Genomic DNA, 19,742 nt, shown 5'->3' with positions numbered 1-19,742 from the left:
CTATAATGATCTACAAATCGTACTCCCAAATTTCTTTTAAGTTGCGTGTATTATAACATAATTCAAAATAATATTTCAAAAGAATTATATTAAATAGTACTTAATATGTAGAATTGGTTTTTTAACTTTAATTAAACAATTTGTATCTTTATTTTTTAAATCTATTCAAAATTGATTTTTAAAAAATTTAAAAAATATATTGAAATTTATGTAACTTTTATAATTAAAATATTATGTAACTTTTATAATTAAAATATACACTGTACTTGTTCTTTTTATTACAAATTTGCTAACGTAGCAAGCTTATATAAATATGTGATTTATTTTAGCATAGTTCACGGCGTATTAATCATAAAAATTTATTTTAGATTAATAATTTATACTTTAAACTTTGCTACCGAGGATATCATGATTTACGTAAATTAGTGAATATTAAATAATGACAGAACTCATTATTTAATATCTCCAGGGTCATTAATGTCGCACATCCGTCTTTCATCAAGCATTTTTAATATGTTTCATATGTTCTGCGGTGTTATAGAAACGTTAGATGCAATGTTTCCCAAATAATGGATTTAAAATTTTATGGTTTTAAAATTTTAACAAAATTGTTCAAAAAATATAAAAATATGCACGCGCGCACGCACGCACGCACGCACACGCACGCACAATATGTTATTTTAAATAGTATTTATTACTTTATGTAATATTTAGTATTAAATTTTAATCTTATGTTGTTCGAAAAGTTTTTTACATTTCCTCTGTAAGATTAAATCTGAATAAAAATGAATAATTTTTTAAATAACAAAATACTATTTTAAACACAGTTAAGCCAAATATTATATTTCACATTAATGTATACTACAAACAACAATTAAGAAAAATTATTAAAAAGAAGCAATTTTCAATGCATTGTAACCCCGCGAAATTTTATATCATTTTTGTGCTTTTGGACTCTTGTTCCCAACTGTCTTTTTGCCTGCCCTATGTATTTGACACCACACTCTTTGCACGAAATCTGATCGACTACACCGCTATGTGATATTGTATCTAGATTGTCTTTGTGAGTCCTAATGAATTTCCTTGAGTCATCTGCGCGAATAAAGGATAATTTGAAACCAAGTCTTTTTATCTGCAAGAATTTTTCGGATATAAATCTCACACACGGTATCGTGAAGAATTTCTCTCTCTCAGAATTTTCACCCTCCCAACCGTTCCCATCACCACCTCTTTTGTGAAATTTGTATTTAAGTCCATCTTTTATGATATTAAATATGAATGTAATTCGGAATCCATTTTTTAATAGAATTTGCACAATCTTTGTTAAATTCTTTTGGTGAGATGATATAGTGAGATGGCTTTATCTATTAAACTCATAATCACGTTTTTTTTGCGTAATCAGATGTTGAGAAAAAAAATTTTAAATATGGATTCCCAAAAATGGATTTTTTATACCAGTCAAATATAATGCACTTATCGTTGACAATTAACTTCACATTCAGAAAATTCTAATGACCTCCCTCATCTATTACTATTGTAAATTGTATTCTTTCATGATATGAAATAAAAATCTGTAACATTAGATCCATATAATTTCTCGGAGGAGCTAAGATTATGTCCTCCACATATCAGAGGTAAAACGATGGATGAAATGTGAGCTTATTCATCGCTCTCTCCTCTATGTCGCATAGAGTGATGTCAGCAATGATGGGTGAGAGAGGACAGCCTGTAGGACTTCAAAAAGTTGGTTTATAAATGTGACCGTCAAATCTAAAATATGTGGAACTTAATATGAATCTAATGGCGCATGTAAATTTATCTTGAGAAAATGCTGTGTTCTTTGAAATGAGATTCCAACTTTTTTGATACCAGAAATTGCAAGTTCAGTCGGAACATTAGTGAATAATAACACTATATCGACATTTGACCACAATCACATTACATTTTTAGTTTAATTTTATCTCAACAATACACAATAACATTGTTAGCTAAAAAATTTATTTTTATATGTCCATCATAACTGAATCAGCCGAAAATGTTAGAAACTATAAGATCAATCTGTTCTACCGCAATTAATGATTAAAAAATCTCAAAAACAATTTTTTTCTGCAATTTAAGTGTTATTATTTAATTTTTGAAATAAAAAATAAAAAATTTTTTTTATGAAAATACCGACATTAACATTATTCAAAGCGTATCACGGTTATACGACCAGATTCATAAAGTAAAAAAAATTAAAATTTGCTAAAGGCACACATTTAAAAGTAGTTTCAAGCTTTAAAATGATTTGTTCCAAATTAAAATACGATGATTTCTCGTAAAGTTACAATGCTTTGAAAATATAAATTACACATATTTTACTTACGTGACAAAAGTAGAAAATGGAATTATTAAATATACAACGGAAATGATACTACATTCATAAGTTTAAAGTCCTCAAAACTCACGTAATGGCTAATTACGTCAACTTGCTTATAAAAACTGTGCTTTAACGCTTCATCATCCAGTCTTCAAACGATATTCGATATTTCAGTGATACACCGCATTTTCAAATCCAAATATTAAAAAAAAAAACATTGCAACAAGTAAAAACCAATAAAATAAGATAAGTATATTTGCATCTATTTTTCTGCATTTCTATATCTAATAAAACAATTAAAATTATGAGTACTGAAAAAACATATCAATCGTATATTAATACCGAATCCAGTGACGAAATTGTTATTTCTGGTATCGCTGGTAGATTTCCAGGCTCAGACAATATAAAACAATTACAAGAAAATCTATTCAACAAAATTAATCTTCTTAAAGCAAATCATCCTCGATGGAATATAGGTAATTAATTTATAAATTATAGTTTTGTATTTATATTTAACTGAGATTAATGGTTTTTCCTTTGTCATTAATTACAGTAGATAATTCTACATTTCAAAGACATACTTTAAACCAGTGCTCGGAATTAGTTGAACATTTCAGCCGATTTCCGCGGTATACGCCTTCTTTCCTCTCCTTACCGCGCGCGCCGCAGCCGCTAGGGCCAGCGCCGCCGAGCATTAGGAGCGACACTATCTGATTATGAGTGGGTTCTTCTCCCTATTTATTAAAATTTTAAAAAATTTATTAAAAATAAATTTTTTATTTTTAAATTTATTAAGTGGAAATATTTCAATAGATTTCCACGTCACCCATGAGATACTAATGCTGACGCGTTTTTTTTTAAGTGGTTTCCCCCGTAGGTCTATTCCACTAAAGATAAAAATAAATTCTTAATTTAAAAAAAAATATATATAAAAGAGATTTTCTTAATTAGATTTTCTTGGCCTTTTATGAGAATGAACAATTGATGCAACAATGTAGATAGAAACCACTTTTTAAAAAACGTGTCAGCATTAGTACCTCATGGGTGACGTAGAAATCTATTGAAATATTTCCACTTAATAAATTTAAAAATAAAAATTTATTTTTAATAAATTTTAATAAATTTTTTAAAATTTTAATAAATAGGGAGAAGAACCTACTCACAGAACCTAATCAGATAGTGCCGCTCCTAACGCTCGGCGGCGCTGGCCCTAGCGGTTGCGGCGCGCGCGGTAAGAAGAGGAAAGGAGGCGTATACCGCGGAAATCGGCTGAAATGTTCAACTAATTCCGAGCACTGCTTTAAACTATAGGTTTACAATAATAAATATACAAAACACAAAACAGTTACAATTTACAAATATATATTTGATAGAGCATTCGGACTTACCAACTCGCATGGGAACAATTAATAATCTGGAAAAGTTTGATGCTGATTTTTTTGATATATCTTTCAAACAAGCAAATATACTTGATCCTATGATAAGAATGTTACTGGAACACACTTACGAAGCAATTATCGATGCAGGGATCAATCCAAAACAATTACGAGGAAAAAATACTGCAGTAATTATAGGGACGAGTTTCCTTGAATCACAAGAGACATTTTTGTATAAAAATTTACAGGTGAAACAAATCATTGATTAATATAGATAGTAAAAAATAATTTTAGATAAATTATAAAAATTATTCATTACATGTATAAATTTATTATTGCTTAAATATTGCTATTAGATAAGTAACATAAATATTTTTGAATGCAGTGAACCCACAGTGGCAAATATGCTTTCATATTTTGGATCTAAAAAGACCACGAAATAAAGAAAAGTTATTGCTTTATCAACATATAACAGCACAAAATAATTACATTAAATTATTCACATATTGATTTTTGTAATTACATGACCTATATAAATATATCAATATTTCTTGTAAATTAGATAGACGACGGAAACATTGCAGGATGCACCAAATATGCGGCGGCAAATACGCTATCTCATTCATTCCATCTAAAAGGACCATCCTATACAATGGATAGTGCTTGTAGCTCTAGTCTATACGCTATCGCAGTTGCATATGATTGTATTATGTCAGGCCGATGCGAGGATGCAATAGTTGGAGCCACAAATCTTTGCTTACATCCTATTCCAACTATGCAATATTTTCGACTTGGTATTATTTTTAGTAATATTACTTGATTTTACAACACAAGCTAATCTGATATACTATGTTGAAAGAATACATAATGTACATAATTTTAGGTGTTTTATCTTCTGATGGATATTGTAGGCCATTTGATGTTGCCGCAAGCGGTTATTCACGTTCCGAAACCGTGTCGGTAGTATATCTTCAAAAAGCTAAAAATGCAAAAAGAATTTATGCTATATGTAAGCAGATTAAACTAAATAATGACGGTTACAAAGAACAAGGAATATTATTTCCATCGACACACATGCATAGTGCTTTATTAACAAAGTTTTACAATGAATGCGAAGTACCACCATCTTATTTGGATTACATCGAAGCACATGGTACTGCTACTAGAGCTGGCGACCCTGAAGAAATCAATGCTATCCGTAATGTTCTGTGTCAAAATAGAAAAACTCCATTGATGGTGGGATCCGTAAAATCCAACCTTGGTCATGCAGAACCTGCCAGCGGTATCACACAAATCGCTAAGGTAAAACAATTTATTTAAGAAATTATTTTATTATAACATACAGACAAACAGTTTAGAATAACAAACAAATTAAGACATTTAAAACAAATTATCAAAATAACTCTTTTATGTAATTTGATTCTTATATACTTTCAATGTAACATTTTAGAGACAGAAAGAAATATTTCCAATAATGACTACAAACATTGCTCAAAATAAACATTAAAAAGTGGTAATATTTTTATTTAAATGTTATAATTACTAATTCCATCAATAAAATAGAATAAATTATATAAATTCTTCTTTATTTATTCAAAAAAGATTATCTTTTGATACAAATAGGCATAAAGATTTTTCTGCTGAAACGTTTAGTAGCAAATATTACATTCCGTGTCATTAATCTTTTAACTGTCAAACAACAACAAAAAAACCAAGTACTATAATTAATTCAAACTTACATTTCAAAGTTTATTAATTTTTATAGGTGATAATAGCATTTGAAACCGGTTTTGTACCGCCAAACATTAATTTTACATCACCGCGGAACGATATAGACGCCTTGATGGATGGAAGCATCCGTGTCATCACAGAAGCAATGCCGCTTAAAAATGGTTATGTAGGCATAAATTCTTTCGGTTTTGGTGGAGCCAATGCTCACATGTTATTACAATGGAATGTCAAAAAAAAGATTAATAATGGAGTACCTACTGATGATTTACCAAGACTTGTGATATTGTCAGGACGCACAGAAGATTCAGTAAAATTGTTTTTAAATGATGTAATAATTTCAGCAACAGCACTAACATCATTTCTAACAACAAAAAACATTACATTACGTATATTACATAAATTTTTGAAACATTTATTTTGTAGATTGTTCATCAGCCCATAGATGTAGAATACATCCGTTTACTACACGACATTCACACAGACGATATAGATGGTCATTCATGGAGAGGATACATTATACTGAATTCTCGGCAAAAAGATTCCATACAAAAAATTCAAAAATGTAAAAGCATAAAACGATCTACTTGCTTCATTTTCTCTGCCTTTGCAGAATCGAAATGGCCAGAAATGGGTATGTATCCAACATTCAACATTTTTTATATGTACAAATTAAATAATAAAATAATACACGAATTTTCAAATTTTATCAGGTAAAGAGTTATTAAAATTTAACGCATTTGCAAATGCTATAAAAATGTGCGATAATATTTTGAAACCGTATAATATAAGTATCACAAATATTTTAACGAAAATGGATGTAAAATTAAAGAAAAGCACTTTACAAACATTTGTTGGTATCATCGCCATTCAGGTATCATACTTCGAAACAGCACATTAGTATATTGTATATACTGATAGACGCAAATTTGAGTTCATTAATACCTTTTTTTATATTATGTTTGCTTTATTATAAAATATGTTAATAATAAATATTATGTTTAATGCAATATATTTAATGGTAAAATTGTTTATTAATTTTGTAGATTGGCTTAGTAGATCTTTTAACATCTGTAGACATTATTCCGGATTATATAATTGGTCATTTTGGTGGTGAACTTGGTTGTGCTTACGCAGACGGCTGTCTGACTATGGAACAAACTATTCTGTCAGCGTACTTTATTGGTTTAGCATGTGTGAAAGAGAAACTAGTTCATAGCTCTATTGCAGTTGTCAATTTGGATTACAAATCTCTTAAAGGTATATGTCCAGCGGATATTGAAATAATATGCAGAAACAACCATAACAGTAATATTGTAACTGGCCCCGTTAAATCCATGCAAGAATTTTTGCGAAAATTGCAGGTATGTTAATTCTTTACTTTTTATAAATTATAAATTTTTCTTTAATAATACGTAATGTACGTAATGTTTTTCTTACTAATCAAATAATTAATTAATTTTTAATATCAATTTTTGCATTTACTAATATATATTAATTATTTTTTTATTATTAGAACAACAATATTAACGTAAAAGCAATCTCCTGCAACAACATACCGCATCACAGTCATTACCTCGCTTCTCTAGAATCGCAGTTTTTTACAAGTTTGAATGAAATAATTTCACAGCCGAAAGAAAGGAGTCCCAAATGGATCAGCACCTCCGTACCTCGTAACAAATGGTCCGATCCAGCATCAAAATTATGCTCAGCAAACTACCATACGCGTAGTATATTAAATACAGTTTTGTTTAATCAAACAACGCATATGATCCCAGATAACGCTGTAATTATCGAAATTGCACCAGTTAGCATTTTACATGACATTTTGATAAAATCGGTACATTTCAAAGTAACAAACATTGTACTGACTAAGCAAAATGAACAAAATGCTATCACTTTAGCATTGCAAGGGATTGGAGAACTCTACAACTGTGGCCTACAGCCGCGACTCGCTAATTTGTATCCACTGGTAAATTTTCCGGTTAGCCGAGGCACCCCTATGATCTCTCCATTAATTAGGTACAATATATTTTTAAAATTAATCTGTTGCATATGAAAATAAACATATAATTGTATAAACAAACATTCTAATATTATTAGATGGGATCATTCCGAAGATTGGTTTGTAAGTAATTATCAAAAGCAAAACTTCATCAAATCCAGACAAAGGCAAATAAAAATTAAGGTGAATAACGAAGATTACAGCTATATGATTGGTCACTATATTGACGGAAAAAATTTGCTACCTGCGACATGCTATCTAGTCCTTGTTTGGGAAACCATTGGAATGATAAAAAATAAAATATACACATCAATACCAATAATATTTCAAGATATAAAATTTATACGGGCTACTTATTTATCGAACAAAAACTCTGTGAATTTGACAATAACGATACAGAAAAGTATGTGTGAAATTTTATTCTTCCCAAAAACTTTAAATAATATTATAACAACATGTAACATTCGATGCAAAATTATTGTAGAAAGCGGCAAATTTGAAGTCATCGAAGGAGACAGCGTTGTTGTAACAGGTGAAGTACACGCTGTATCAAATACCGAACAAGAAATGGTGCCAAATGATCTGTCGGTGGATATTGACGAGGAAGAACATATGACTTCTCGAGACATTTACAAGGAATTAAGGCTACGCGGATATCAATACAGTGGTGAATTTTGTGGCTTAAATAGCGCATCAATATCAGGCAGCAAAGGACATGTCACTTGGACAGGTAATTGGGTGACATTCATGGACAACATGCTGCAGATGGCTATAATAGAAAAAGATACCAGAAACTTATATATTTCAACAAGTATTGAAAAATTGGTAATTAATCCTGCACTTCACGCATCAAAATTGAGGGACGTGACATCCGAAAAAGATAAACGTAAGTATCTTACATACAATTAAATAAATATTGAAAACATTATTATTTAAAATGTAATATTTTCTAAATTGCCTTATTGCAGAAATACCAATACGTGTATATAAAGAAATAGACGTAATTAAATCAGGTGGAATAGAGATACGTGGCCTGAAAACTATCTCAATATCTCGCCGAAAACCAATCGGAGATCCCGTTATCGAAGAACATAAATTTATAGCTCACCAGGATTGCGCTGATATTTCATTAAATGAAGCAATTCGAATATCAACGCAGCTGGCGCTAGAGGATCATCAGATCATTAAAGCAACAGCAATAGAACTAGTGGAAAATACAGATAATGTAATGTTAGAAGATCTATCATCAACGTTATTGATTGAAGCTCTTGCTGATATTTCTTTAATACAAGCAAATGTTGCTATACTAACATCACCGAATCGTTTCACACCAGAAGAACTTTCTTCAAACGTTTTGGTCGCAGATTTAAACGAACCATTTGTAGGCGACAAAGCTTTGATAGCTACAGGATTTAATCTTTTGACGAAACATCAGAATTCATTAGAAAAACTTTTGCCTCTTTTGAGGGATGGCGGTTATCTCTTAACACGCGAGAAATGCAATCTAAATAAATATGAAAAATATTTGAGTAAATATGCATTAAATGTTATTCTGGAAAAGCGTACGGATAAAGAAATAATTATACTATTAAAAAAAAAAGTTATAATAACAAAAACAATTGTCGTCTATATAAATAATAATAATTTTAATTGGCTCGAAGACTTGAAGCAACTTGTAGACGACGAAAAAAAACACAACGACAATAGCAGAATTGTAATTGTTGGAGAGGGGGACTTTGAATGCGGTTTATTGGGTTTTGTTAACTGCTTGAAGAAAGAGCCTGGTGGAGAGTTGGTTAGAGGTGTGCTTATTCAAGACAAACATGCTCCTAAATTTTCTTTACAAGATCCATTCTATATGCAACAATTACAAAAAGATATGACTGTTAACATTTTGCGACCTAATAAAACTTGGGGATCTTACCGACATTTGCGATTACCGCATCCAGAAGTCGAATCCGTAACTACAGCCTATGTCTGTCAAACGGTATATTAAACCATTTGCAAAAATTAAAATTATTATCAATGTGCTATTGATACAATAATATTGCAAATTATTTTGTTTCAAATATTTTAAAAAATTTTTCGGAAATGTCCCGCACTTTATCTAACGAATTTATTTATTTGTTTAACGAATATTTTCCTACAGGTTCGTGGCGATTTAAGTTCTTTTTGTTGGATGGAAAACGATATATCAATCGATTCTGATGGCAAAGATATAGTACGTGTGATTTATTCGTCTATCAATTTCAAAGATGTAATGCTAGCAACTGGGAAATTAACGTCGGATATCAGAATGTCTAGACGATTACAAAGCATAAGTCTTGGATTTGAATATGTCGGTTTTGATGTCAATGGTCAACGAGTTATGAGACTTTGTGACAATAAGTACGAAACTATATAATATATGTACATCTCTTTAATTTATAGTAAGATTTGTGAATAACACTTTTGGTTTTATTGTCTTATATGATTTACAAATTTAGTCTAATAAAACTGTTATTTTGTTTTTTTGTATACGAGGTCGTTATTTTATAATTGTATAATAAGTAATTTAATAATTTTTTAACTTTTAATTTAATTAATTTAATATTAATGTTGTTGTGTTCTTAGGTGCATAGCAAATGTCATTGTACGAGATAAAGATTTATGTTGGAATATACCCGATTCATGGACATTTGAGGAGGCGGCTACAGTGCCGTGCATTTACAGCACGAATTATTATGCCTTATATCATTTTGGAAAAATGAAAAAAGGTGATAAAATACTTATCCACTCTGGTACTGGCGGCATTGGACAATCAGCCATTCATCTCGCTCTTCAGGAAGGATGTCAAGTGTTTACTACCGTGGGCACTGCAGAAAAACGTAAATTCATCAGAAAACTGTTTCCAGCTATTCCCGATAAGCATATTGGAAATTCGCGAGACACGAGTTTCGAACAAATGATAATGCGACAAACAAACGGTCGCGGCGTTGATATTGTATTAAACTCATTGGCGGAAGAAAAACTTATAGCGTCTGTTCGCTGTTTGGCAAAAAGAGGTCGTTTTCTAGAGATTGGGAAGTTTGATATATCATCCAACAATTCTCTAAACATGTCTTTCTTTCAAAAAGGTATTAGTTTTTATCCAGTTTTGTTGGATGCAATGTTTACCAGTAATCATAAAAATAAATATCGGTTATCGAAATTAATGGCTGAAGGTTTAAAATATGGAAATATTAAACCTATTCAGATGACAGTTTTTCCTAAGACGGAAATTGAAGCAGCTTTCAGATACATGGCAAGCGGTAAACACATGGGAAAAGTACGTTTAACAATTATTTCCAACAATTTAACGTATTTTATAAAGTATTATTAAAAAATTTGTACGTAATACGTATATAAATTTTATATTTTTAATACAATGATATGTATATAGATTATTTTAAATATACAAGAGGATGTTAAATCTTTGGATTCATCTGTTGTTGCACACCGTCATTATTACTGCTTCAGCGATAGAAGTTACGTTATACTAGGCGGCTTGGGTGGATTTGGTTTAGAGTTAACTGACTGGCTGATACTTAGAGGCGCTAGGAATGTCATACTAACTTCCAGAACAGGAATAAAAAACGGCTATCAGCGAATGAGAATTGAGTTATGGAAATCGTACGGTGTAAATGTGCAGATAATTAAAAACGCAAATCTTGCTAATCCCGAAAAATGTGAACATTTCTTACAAATGGCGGAGAAACAAGCACCAGTAGATGCAATATTTAATCTTGCTGTGGTTTTGAAAAATTGCCTACTTAAAAACCAAACCATGGAAACTTTTACAGAATCTTTCATGTCAAAGGCCTGGACGACACAGACATTAGATAAAGTATCTAGAAAAATGTGTTTAAAACTTCGACATTTTGTAGTGTTTTCTTCCGTTTCTTGCGGAAAAGGAAACGCTGGGCTAACTAATTATGGAATGGCCAATTCCATCATGGAAAGAGTGTGCGAAAAAAGAGCGGAGGAAGGACTACCCGGATTGGCAATTCAATGGGGAGCTGTAGGTGACGTAGGTCTCGTCGCTGACATGCAGGAAAACAATAAAGAGTTAGTTATCGGTGGGACTCTGCAACAGAAAATATCTTCTTGCCTTGTAGAACTCGAGAAATTTTTGCTCCAAAACCAATCAATCGTAAGCAGCATGATCGTAAGTGAAAAAAAAACGGGGTTATCCGGATTAGACAACATGGTGGAAGCCGTTGTTAACATTATGAGTAAGAATTAACAAACAGATTTCTTTCTGTCATACTAAGAACGTGATAATTTTTGCGTGCATTAATTACTTCGATATCACAGCATCCCAAAAGTTATTGTTGCACGCACAAATGCGTACAGAAAACACAATGCAAACATATATATACCCATACACGCACACTTTTATGTAGAATACTTTTTTAAACCTTTTTTGTAAAAATACATATAACAAGGCAAAATATTTCTTTGAATTTTGTGTTATAGATATAAAAGATATTAAAGTAATAAGTCAAAATACACCTTTGGCTGAACTTGGAATGGATTCCATGATGGCTGTGGAAATCAGACAAACTTTGGAAAGAGAATTTGATATCTTGCTCACTGCACAAGAAGTGCGAAACCTCACATTTGCGAAACTGAGTCAAATATCTAATGCAAAGTTTAATAGCAACAAGACACAAACTAAAGCGGCAACTGATAAGAATAAGTCCACTCTTACGAAAGAATGGAAATTATTTGGTGTTTTGAGAAATCAAGATTTTATTTCAGAAATTTGTTTAGATCTTGCGACCAACAGAATGGATAATTCGACTATTGTATTTCTTCTACCAGGAATTGATAGCCGCGGAACAATATTTAATCATTTAGCATTAAGAATTAAATTTTTGGCTACATCCTTGCAATATGGCAATATCGGTGATGTAAACACTGTATCGGAGATGGCTGATTATCTTTTAATGGTATGTAATTGTAATTAAACGTCTTTCAAAAGTATATAATCACAGTTAGTAATAATTTGTATTGTTTCTATTCAAAAATTTTTTTTAAATAGGCTTTGCCTAACTATGCGTTAAGATTCCTCAAAATTTCCATTTTTTGTTATATTTTCAAAATTTATTCCGTTCTACTCTCTTTCTTGTTTTTATAATTATTAAAATTTCTCTATAGACGCGGAAACAGTTTTATACCATATTTATCCATAACATTATCATTATCGGAAATTGGATTTTTACAGTGCTATTCGTGTAGCATGGTGTCTTGACAATTATATTTGTTACTATTAAAACTTATATATTGTCATATGATTTTGGAATAGAAAATGGCATTTAGCTTACAGATGCAAAGGTTCCTAAATAAATTTATTTTTGTCTTTGTTTTTTCAGTGCATATCATCACGATTAAGAGACAAAAAGGAAGTCGTAGTAACAGGATATTCTTTCGGTTCTATACTTGCAATTGAACTAATAAGAAGATTGGAGACTATGGGTACTAAAAGTCGATTAGTTCTCATCGATGGAGCTCCGGAATATATAATGAGAAGTGAACTCAATAAGTTTTGTTATATGAGCGATAAAGAAATTCAAATTGATATTATGATCGTTATTCTAAAGATTTATGAAACAGAAATCGGTGAAGAGGTAAAACTCCATTATTTATATTTTTGAATTAATTAAATTAATACATTTTTTATTGCAGATATTTTATGTATGCCTTATTTTTTACTGTCAGTTTTATATTGTAAATATTTCTCATTTTATAATAAGTTGATTTTAAAAGTAGAACGTATAATTTAACAGATTCTATTAGAATTAAGAAAATGTGAAACTTGGGAAGAAAGATTTGAAGTTTTCGCCAAATACTTTTTAAAAGAAAATTCACTTCTGTCACGCCCTAATTTACAAACACTGTATGCAACAATTTATAAAAACATACTGTTTATTCGGCAATATGATTCTTCTACATTACCGCGTATTAAATCATCCATAACGTTGTTAAAACCTACGTTGTCATATGCACCTGAATTTGAAGAAGATTATGGTTTATATAAGGTATTTTAAGAAAACATTTTATCAGTATTTATTATTTAATATACTAAATTGTACAATATTTTTTAATAAAATTTATAACGCGTTTAAGATAACTGAAAATAAGGTGGTAGTACATTACGTCGAAGGTAATCACGTGACGATCTTAGGAAACGAGAAAGTGGCGGCTGTAATTAATGAAGAAGCGTTTTGATGTAAGTAATTTTATTATTGACGTTAACAACTATAAAATCTTATTTAAAATAAATGTTGTCACTGTTTCTGAAGTCACATGCATTACTGTGATTAATTTTGTAACTATGTGAAAAATTTTTATTTAATTTTTTTATTTTATTTGCTTTAGATTGCACATTAAAAAATTATTACAAAATATTAATTAAAATATTTTGTTATTTTGATAAATATATGCGTGTGAAATTTTATGTATTATATAAATTCTATTTATTATTATTAGTACATTTGCATAAAATATACAATTGCCATGTCTCTACTCAAACCTATTATATTTCAGAATGAGGCTTACGCAACCGTAACAGAAGTACATTTTTCGCTAACAGGTCAATACAAAGTTTAACTTGTTTGTCGTACGGTTTATGAGACGTACAACGATGACAAAAGGATAGATTTTGTATCTTCTATGATATCATCGTTCTTTGGTTTTTGTTTTAGATAAAGAACTTAATATTCTTTACTGGGAACGGAATTTTGTGTAATCTTTTCTGGTGGAGGAATGTGAGCAATGTTTAAAATTAAAATTTGAACTGTGGTTTCAAAATTATTTAATTATAGAAATAATAAAGTTGTTGTTATTTACATAAGGTATATTTCAAATGTAAACAACTAAATAAAATATATAATAAAAAATTAAAAAATAAAATTTTTGATTAATTATTTGTATTGAATTGATTAAAAAGTTTCTTCGAATTTGTCAATAAAAATAAATGTAAAAATTATTTTTTAATTATTTTTAAATAATTTTAAATATTAAAAAGTTACTTTGATAATTGTTTATGAAAAAACTTACAATATAAATGTAGTAAATGTTTGATATACTTGTTGTAGTACTGTACCCGGTAAAAAATTTCTCATACATAATTAGACAAAAATAGTACATATCTAATTATACAAAATTATATACCAAATTTGTCCATACATAAATAGATACACCTATATATAAATGAATATGAATATATATATTTATATATGATTATATAAAGGTGTGTATGAGTAAATATACATTTTCTTGTTTTATTTTGTTGTGTTTTTATTGCGCAAACATAAAATACATAATCATACATACATCACATCATATATATATATATATATACTCATACAGTACACAAAGATTGCATACACATTGCATCAATCTTTCATCGCAATGTTGCAATATTGCAAATTCACTGCAAAATGTTGTTGCATCATTGCTGTGGGATTGCAGCAACGTTAAAATGTCCGCTTTTAGGAAGATTGTAACGAAAGATTACAGTAATATTGCAATGTAATGAATTTGCAATAATGCATTGTTATTGCAATCTTAGAATAATGTTGCATATATTTTTATTTATTCGGACATTTATCTGTCCAATTTTTGAACAATCAGTTCAATATCTGAATTCCCTGTGTTGAGGTCGTATCAGAAAAATTAAACTGATAAAAATAATTACTATGTCTTTAATCTTACTAGCCACTCTTTGCAAGTTTCATATAATCATCATGACTAAAACTTAAATACGAGATAGATTTTGCAACGCGCGTCGCATAGCGGTAAACGAACGAACTAGCAATTACCGAATATTGCTATTGCAATGTTACTGGAATGTTGCTGTCACATTCTCATGAAATATTACAATTACAGGTTGCAATAATGTCTCAACAATATTACATTGCAACTTGCAAGATTGTAACATTGCTGCAATGTAATTGCAATGTTCTGTGCTGTATGGGCAGTAAGAGTGACTTGATGAGGTCCTTTCTTAAAAATCTCTTCTTTAAATACCCCAAGCACTAATTTTCGAACTATTTGTATCATTCATAAAATGTATTTATATCTCATATTATTTATTTTTCTCATATTATTTAGAAATACAATAAATAACATATATTTCTTATAAATGTAAAATAGTGTTTTTTTATTTTATTTTGTTTATATTCCTCTCTTGCATGCACGCGCGCGATGAGAAAAAGGTATAGAAACTTTTAGAAAAGTAAAATATTTTTAAATCAAGGCATTAAGTGAAATTAAGGAAAAAGTGACACAATTAGCCAGAATTTCTCGTTTATACAAAATCATATACAATTGCGTATGACTATATCTGAAATTTGCTTCTTACTTATATATGTTTATACATGATGCAAGACTTATACATAATCATATATTAGACTAACAGAGATTCATATATAATTATATATAAAATATTGTGGACATTATATATAAGTATGTATAAAAAGTACTTACATGTAATTCTATACTGCAGTCGCTCCATTTATATATATATATATATAACGTTTTATATTTCGTCATGTATAATTATACATATTTTTACACAATTATGTAAAATATTGTATAACTCTATTAAATGCTACATAATTATATATGAGAAATTTTTTACCGGGTATATATATATATATATGCTATTCAATAAATTAATCGCAACCTTTTGGAATTGTAAAAGAACTGTTTTTTTTTGCTATTGCGTTTCTACATTTCTTTCGTTGATTGTACGGTAATATTTTTAACTTTACGTCCGCGTTTGCAAAATTGTTTGCAAAATCAACAGTTTAAATGTATGTTGATAGCGCGTTTATTTTCACAGTATAGGAACATTACACTTGCTTGAAGAATATGTCAAAAAAATATATTTGCATCAAACTTTTCAAAAATACAAATTATATACTATTAATTTAAATTTAATAATTAAATTCTGCAAATAAAAACAATTCACAAGCACTATGTGCCAAGCTTTATTAAGAAATTTAACTCAAACATTATTATGCAGAATTTATAAAACAAGAATCAGCGAATAAGTATACGGTCTTTACCTTTTACTTTTGAAGATATTTTTAATTAATTTTTTTCAAGTTTTCAGGAAGATAGAAATTTTGTCTGGAAACAATCAGAGCCTTATATATTTTTTGAAAAATATTTCTGGGATCTAGGTGGAAAATCTAGCTAGAGCCTATAAAGTTTGAGACATCTAAATCAGACAGGCTATCGCTAAATCCTGGTCGGCCCAAGATTACGCCCGGAACTTGTTCAGAAAAATTATCTGGACTCTAGCTGGGACCTATAATTTTCCTGAATATTTGCTTGGTTTGTACCATAATTATTTCTATAATCCAGTCTGGTACAGGCTTGAATCTAAAATTTTTCCTTATCAATGGTTATATTACTAAGGCACTATGAACGTGAGTATTCTCACGTCTGCGCCATTTTTGGCCCATTCCCCCACTCCTTGCCCTCTCGCCCATTTACCACTGATTGTGAGCTAAGAAGTTTATCTTACTTCTTAGCTCAGCGGTAAATGGGCGAGAGGGCAAGGAGTGGAGGAATGGGCCAAAAATGGCGCAGACGTGAGAATACCTACATCTTTAGTGCTCTAATATTACCACCTTGCACATCATTGTTAACCTCACTATCGATTTTCATTATTAGACACATTCTTTTTTCTAATTTTTTTCTCCCGTAATATTTTCGTTTCCTCAACAATCGTGAGAACATCTATGTATCTTCGATGTCACTCATTATCTCAAGTGTCTTAAAACTACAATTGTGACTATTAATTAAGAAAACAATTTGTACAAGACAATTCAAGAAAACTGATACAATTATTTAATTATCCATATATTGTATATTAAACAACGTCAATTTTATATTGGGGAAAACTAGGTAAATTTCAGGGTTATATTCTGGACCTATTAGGGCAGTGCTCGGAATTAGTCTGAACATTTCAGCCGATTTCCGTGGTATACGCCTCCTTTTTTTTTTTTTTTTTTTTTCCTTGGTGAGGCAGGAAAAATCCTTTATGGATACCCACGGATTTCGGGGGGAATCCCGTGGGTTATGTGGAAGTCTTCTGGGAATAAGTCCCAGGCATACCCACTAAAACCCCTGCCGGTAGCCTTCCTAGACCATGTAGTGGGAGGGTGAGGCATACGCCTCCTTTCCTCTCCTTACCGCGCGCATCTACATTGTAGATATTGCATCAATTGTTCATTCTCATAAAAAGCCAAGAAAATCTAATTAAGAAAATCTCACACACACACACATACTTTTCTTTTTAATTAAAAATTTGTTATTTTTATCTTCAGTGGAGTAGGCCTACTGGGGAAACCACTTGAAAAAAAAACGCGTCAGCAATAGTACCTCATGGATAACGTGGAAATCTATTGAAATATTTCCACTTAATAAATTTAAAAATAAAAAATTTATTTTTAATAAATTTTAATAAATTTTTTTAAATTTTAATAAATAGGGAAAAGAATCCACTCATCATCGGATAGTGCCGCTCCTAACGCTCGGCGGCGCTGGCCCTAGCGGTTGCGGCGCGCGCGGTAAGAATAGGAAAGGAGGCGTATACCACGGAAATCGGCTGAAATGTTTAGACTAATTCCGAGCACTGTATTAGGGTATTTAAAGCTAGATTAGCCAATCCAGGCTCCATAGTTTCATATTTAATTTGGGAAAAATCTGTCAGTGGCAATCTAGGCCCCATGTAAACTTTTCCGAATATTTTTTTTCTCGGTAAAATCAAGGTAAATTTCTAAGGTGCATTTTGGACCTATGTAGACGGATATTTCAAACTGAATTTTTTTACCTGGACCCTGTACTTAATCTCGACAAATCAAGGCAGTTTTCAACCTGAGGGCGATCGATACATTTTTATCACTATGATACAAATAAAATAAACAGTGACCAGAAAGACTGTCGCAAATTAAATTTATTTTTTCTTGTTCTTCTTTGCAAATAGCACTATGACAACTAAAGTTATCTGTAACAAGTTAAATCATTTTTATAAATATGATAATTTTTTCCTAAATCCTACCTAAAAATTATAGTGACAGTAATTGCTGTAAGATTAAAATTAATGTGTTGTTAACAAAACGTGACTGTCAAGCGTCACGTCATGTTGCGTTGCACTGTTCTTGCTGTCTGCTCGTTGTACCGGATTCGTGCGTGTGGGAGAAAGAGAAAAAAGAGTAGCGAACTATTGTTAATTATATCTCAAAAACTATGCTTCGGACAAATTTGTTGCCGAAAGAAAAATCATCTTAGAAGTCACCGAAGAATTTGACATTTGAAAGACATTAGGGTTTTTTGTATCATCTGGTATATCTTTTCATGATTTTAAATTGCGTTTAAATTGCGTGTTTTAACATAATTCAAATCATTATACACTAAAACAATTAAATAGTCGTTTTTTTTAAGCAGAAATTAATTTATTAATTTAATATTAAAAGACAATTTGTATCTTGTAATCTTTTATGTGTTATATGTATTTAAATACAACGAAAATGTACAAATGACTTTAAAATTAATTATAATATGTGCTGTATATGTTTTAGCTATTATAAGTTTTATTCTTTCCGACGTAGTGCTAAGAATGCATAATTTATAAAATACGCTTTAGACTTATGACATACGCAAATATGAATATTAATTTAAAAGTGCATCCGGAGCACTGTTTTCTTTTCTTTTTGCCTCTTCAATTATTTATTCACTTCTTTATAGTCTAGTTAGTTATTACGTGGCATAATATTGTCACAAAAAGTTTTGTATAAATTTAATAAAATTATTTATTTAAACCCACATAATTAATTTTTGATTATATTGAAAATAGAACAAAAATGACATTATCTGTAAATTTATGATCTCAAAAGTTTATATAATAATTAATTATTATAATATAAAAATTATAACATATAAAAACTGAAAAATTATTATAATATATGAAGCGAGCATGATTTGTCATCACAACACAGCAACAAAAATGCAGTAGAAATGCAATCGACAGTGCTATATTATCTTAAATTATATTCTAATCCAAATAAATTTAAACTTAAACATTTATTAGAATTAATTATATCTGTCGTACTAATAAAAGAAATATATTTTTGTGGTATTGTTGTTCATATTACATCTGTGTTGATGATATCAAAAATGTAAGAAATGGTAATTACGCTCGTAAAATTATAATAGTGCGTTTTTGCAGATACCA

At 30.0% G+C, this 19,742-nt stretch overlaps 1 protein-coding gene across 2 annotated transcripts; it reads left to right on the top strand.

Annotated features, from left to right (window-relative positions):
* Positions 1-2,554: 2,554 nt before the first annotated feature.
* Positions 2,555-15,739, top strand: LOC105673457 (fatty acid synthase-like). Of its 2 annotated transcripts, XM_067351561.1 has the most exons (21): positions 2,555-2,835; positions 3,733-3,983; positions 4,298-4,529; positions 4,619-5,037; positions 5,501-5,794; positions 5,890-6,097; positions 6,177-6,337; positions 6,510-6,827; positions 6,980-7,485; positions 7,567-7,871; positions 7,953-8,354; positions 8,437-9,455; positions 9,618-9,856; positions 10,082-10,775; positions 10,890-11,721; positions 11,966-12,441; positions 12,865-13,119; positions 13,279-13,530; positions 13,619-13,721; positions 14,039-14,084; positions 14,197-15,739. In XM_067351561.1, the coding sequence occupies exons 1-19, from the start codon at positions 2,664-2,666 to the stop codon at positions 13,718-13,720; spliced, it is 7,137 nt and encodes a 2,378-aa protein (XP_067207662.1). In that variant the 5' UTR covers positions 2,555-2,663; the 3' UTR covers position 13,721; positions 14,039-14,084; positions 14,197-15,739. The 2 variants fall into 2 exon arrangements, with proteins under 2 accessions (XP_067207662.1, XP_067207661.1); XM_067351560.1 differs by having other exon boundaries at positions 14,039-15,739.
* Positions 15,740-19,742: the final 4,003 nt, after the last annotated feature.

This window comes from Linepithema humile, chromosome 3 (assembly GCF_040581485.1).
Source record: "Linepithema humile isolate Giens D197 chromosome 3, Lhum_UNIL_v1.0, whole genome shotgun sequence".
NCBI classification, from domain to species: domain Eukaryota; kingdom Metazoa; phylum Arthropoda; class Insecta; order Hymenoptera; family Formicidae; genus Linepithema; species Linepithema humile.
The sequence above is the reverse complement of the archived record's forward strand: the minus strand, read 5'-3'. Positions and strand labels throughout refer to the sequence as shown.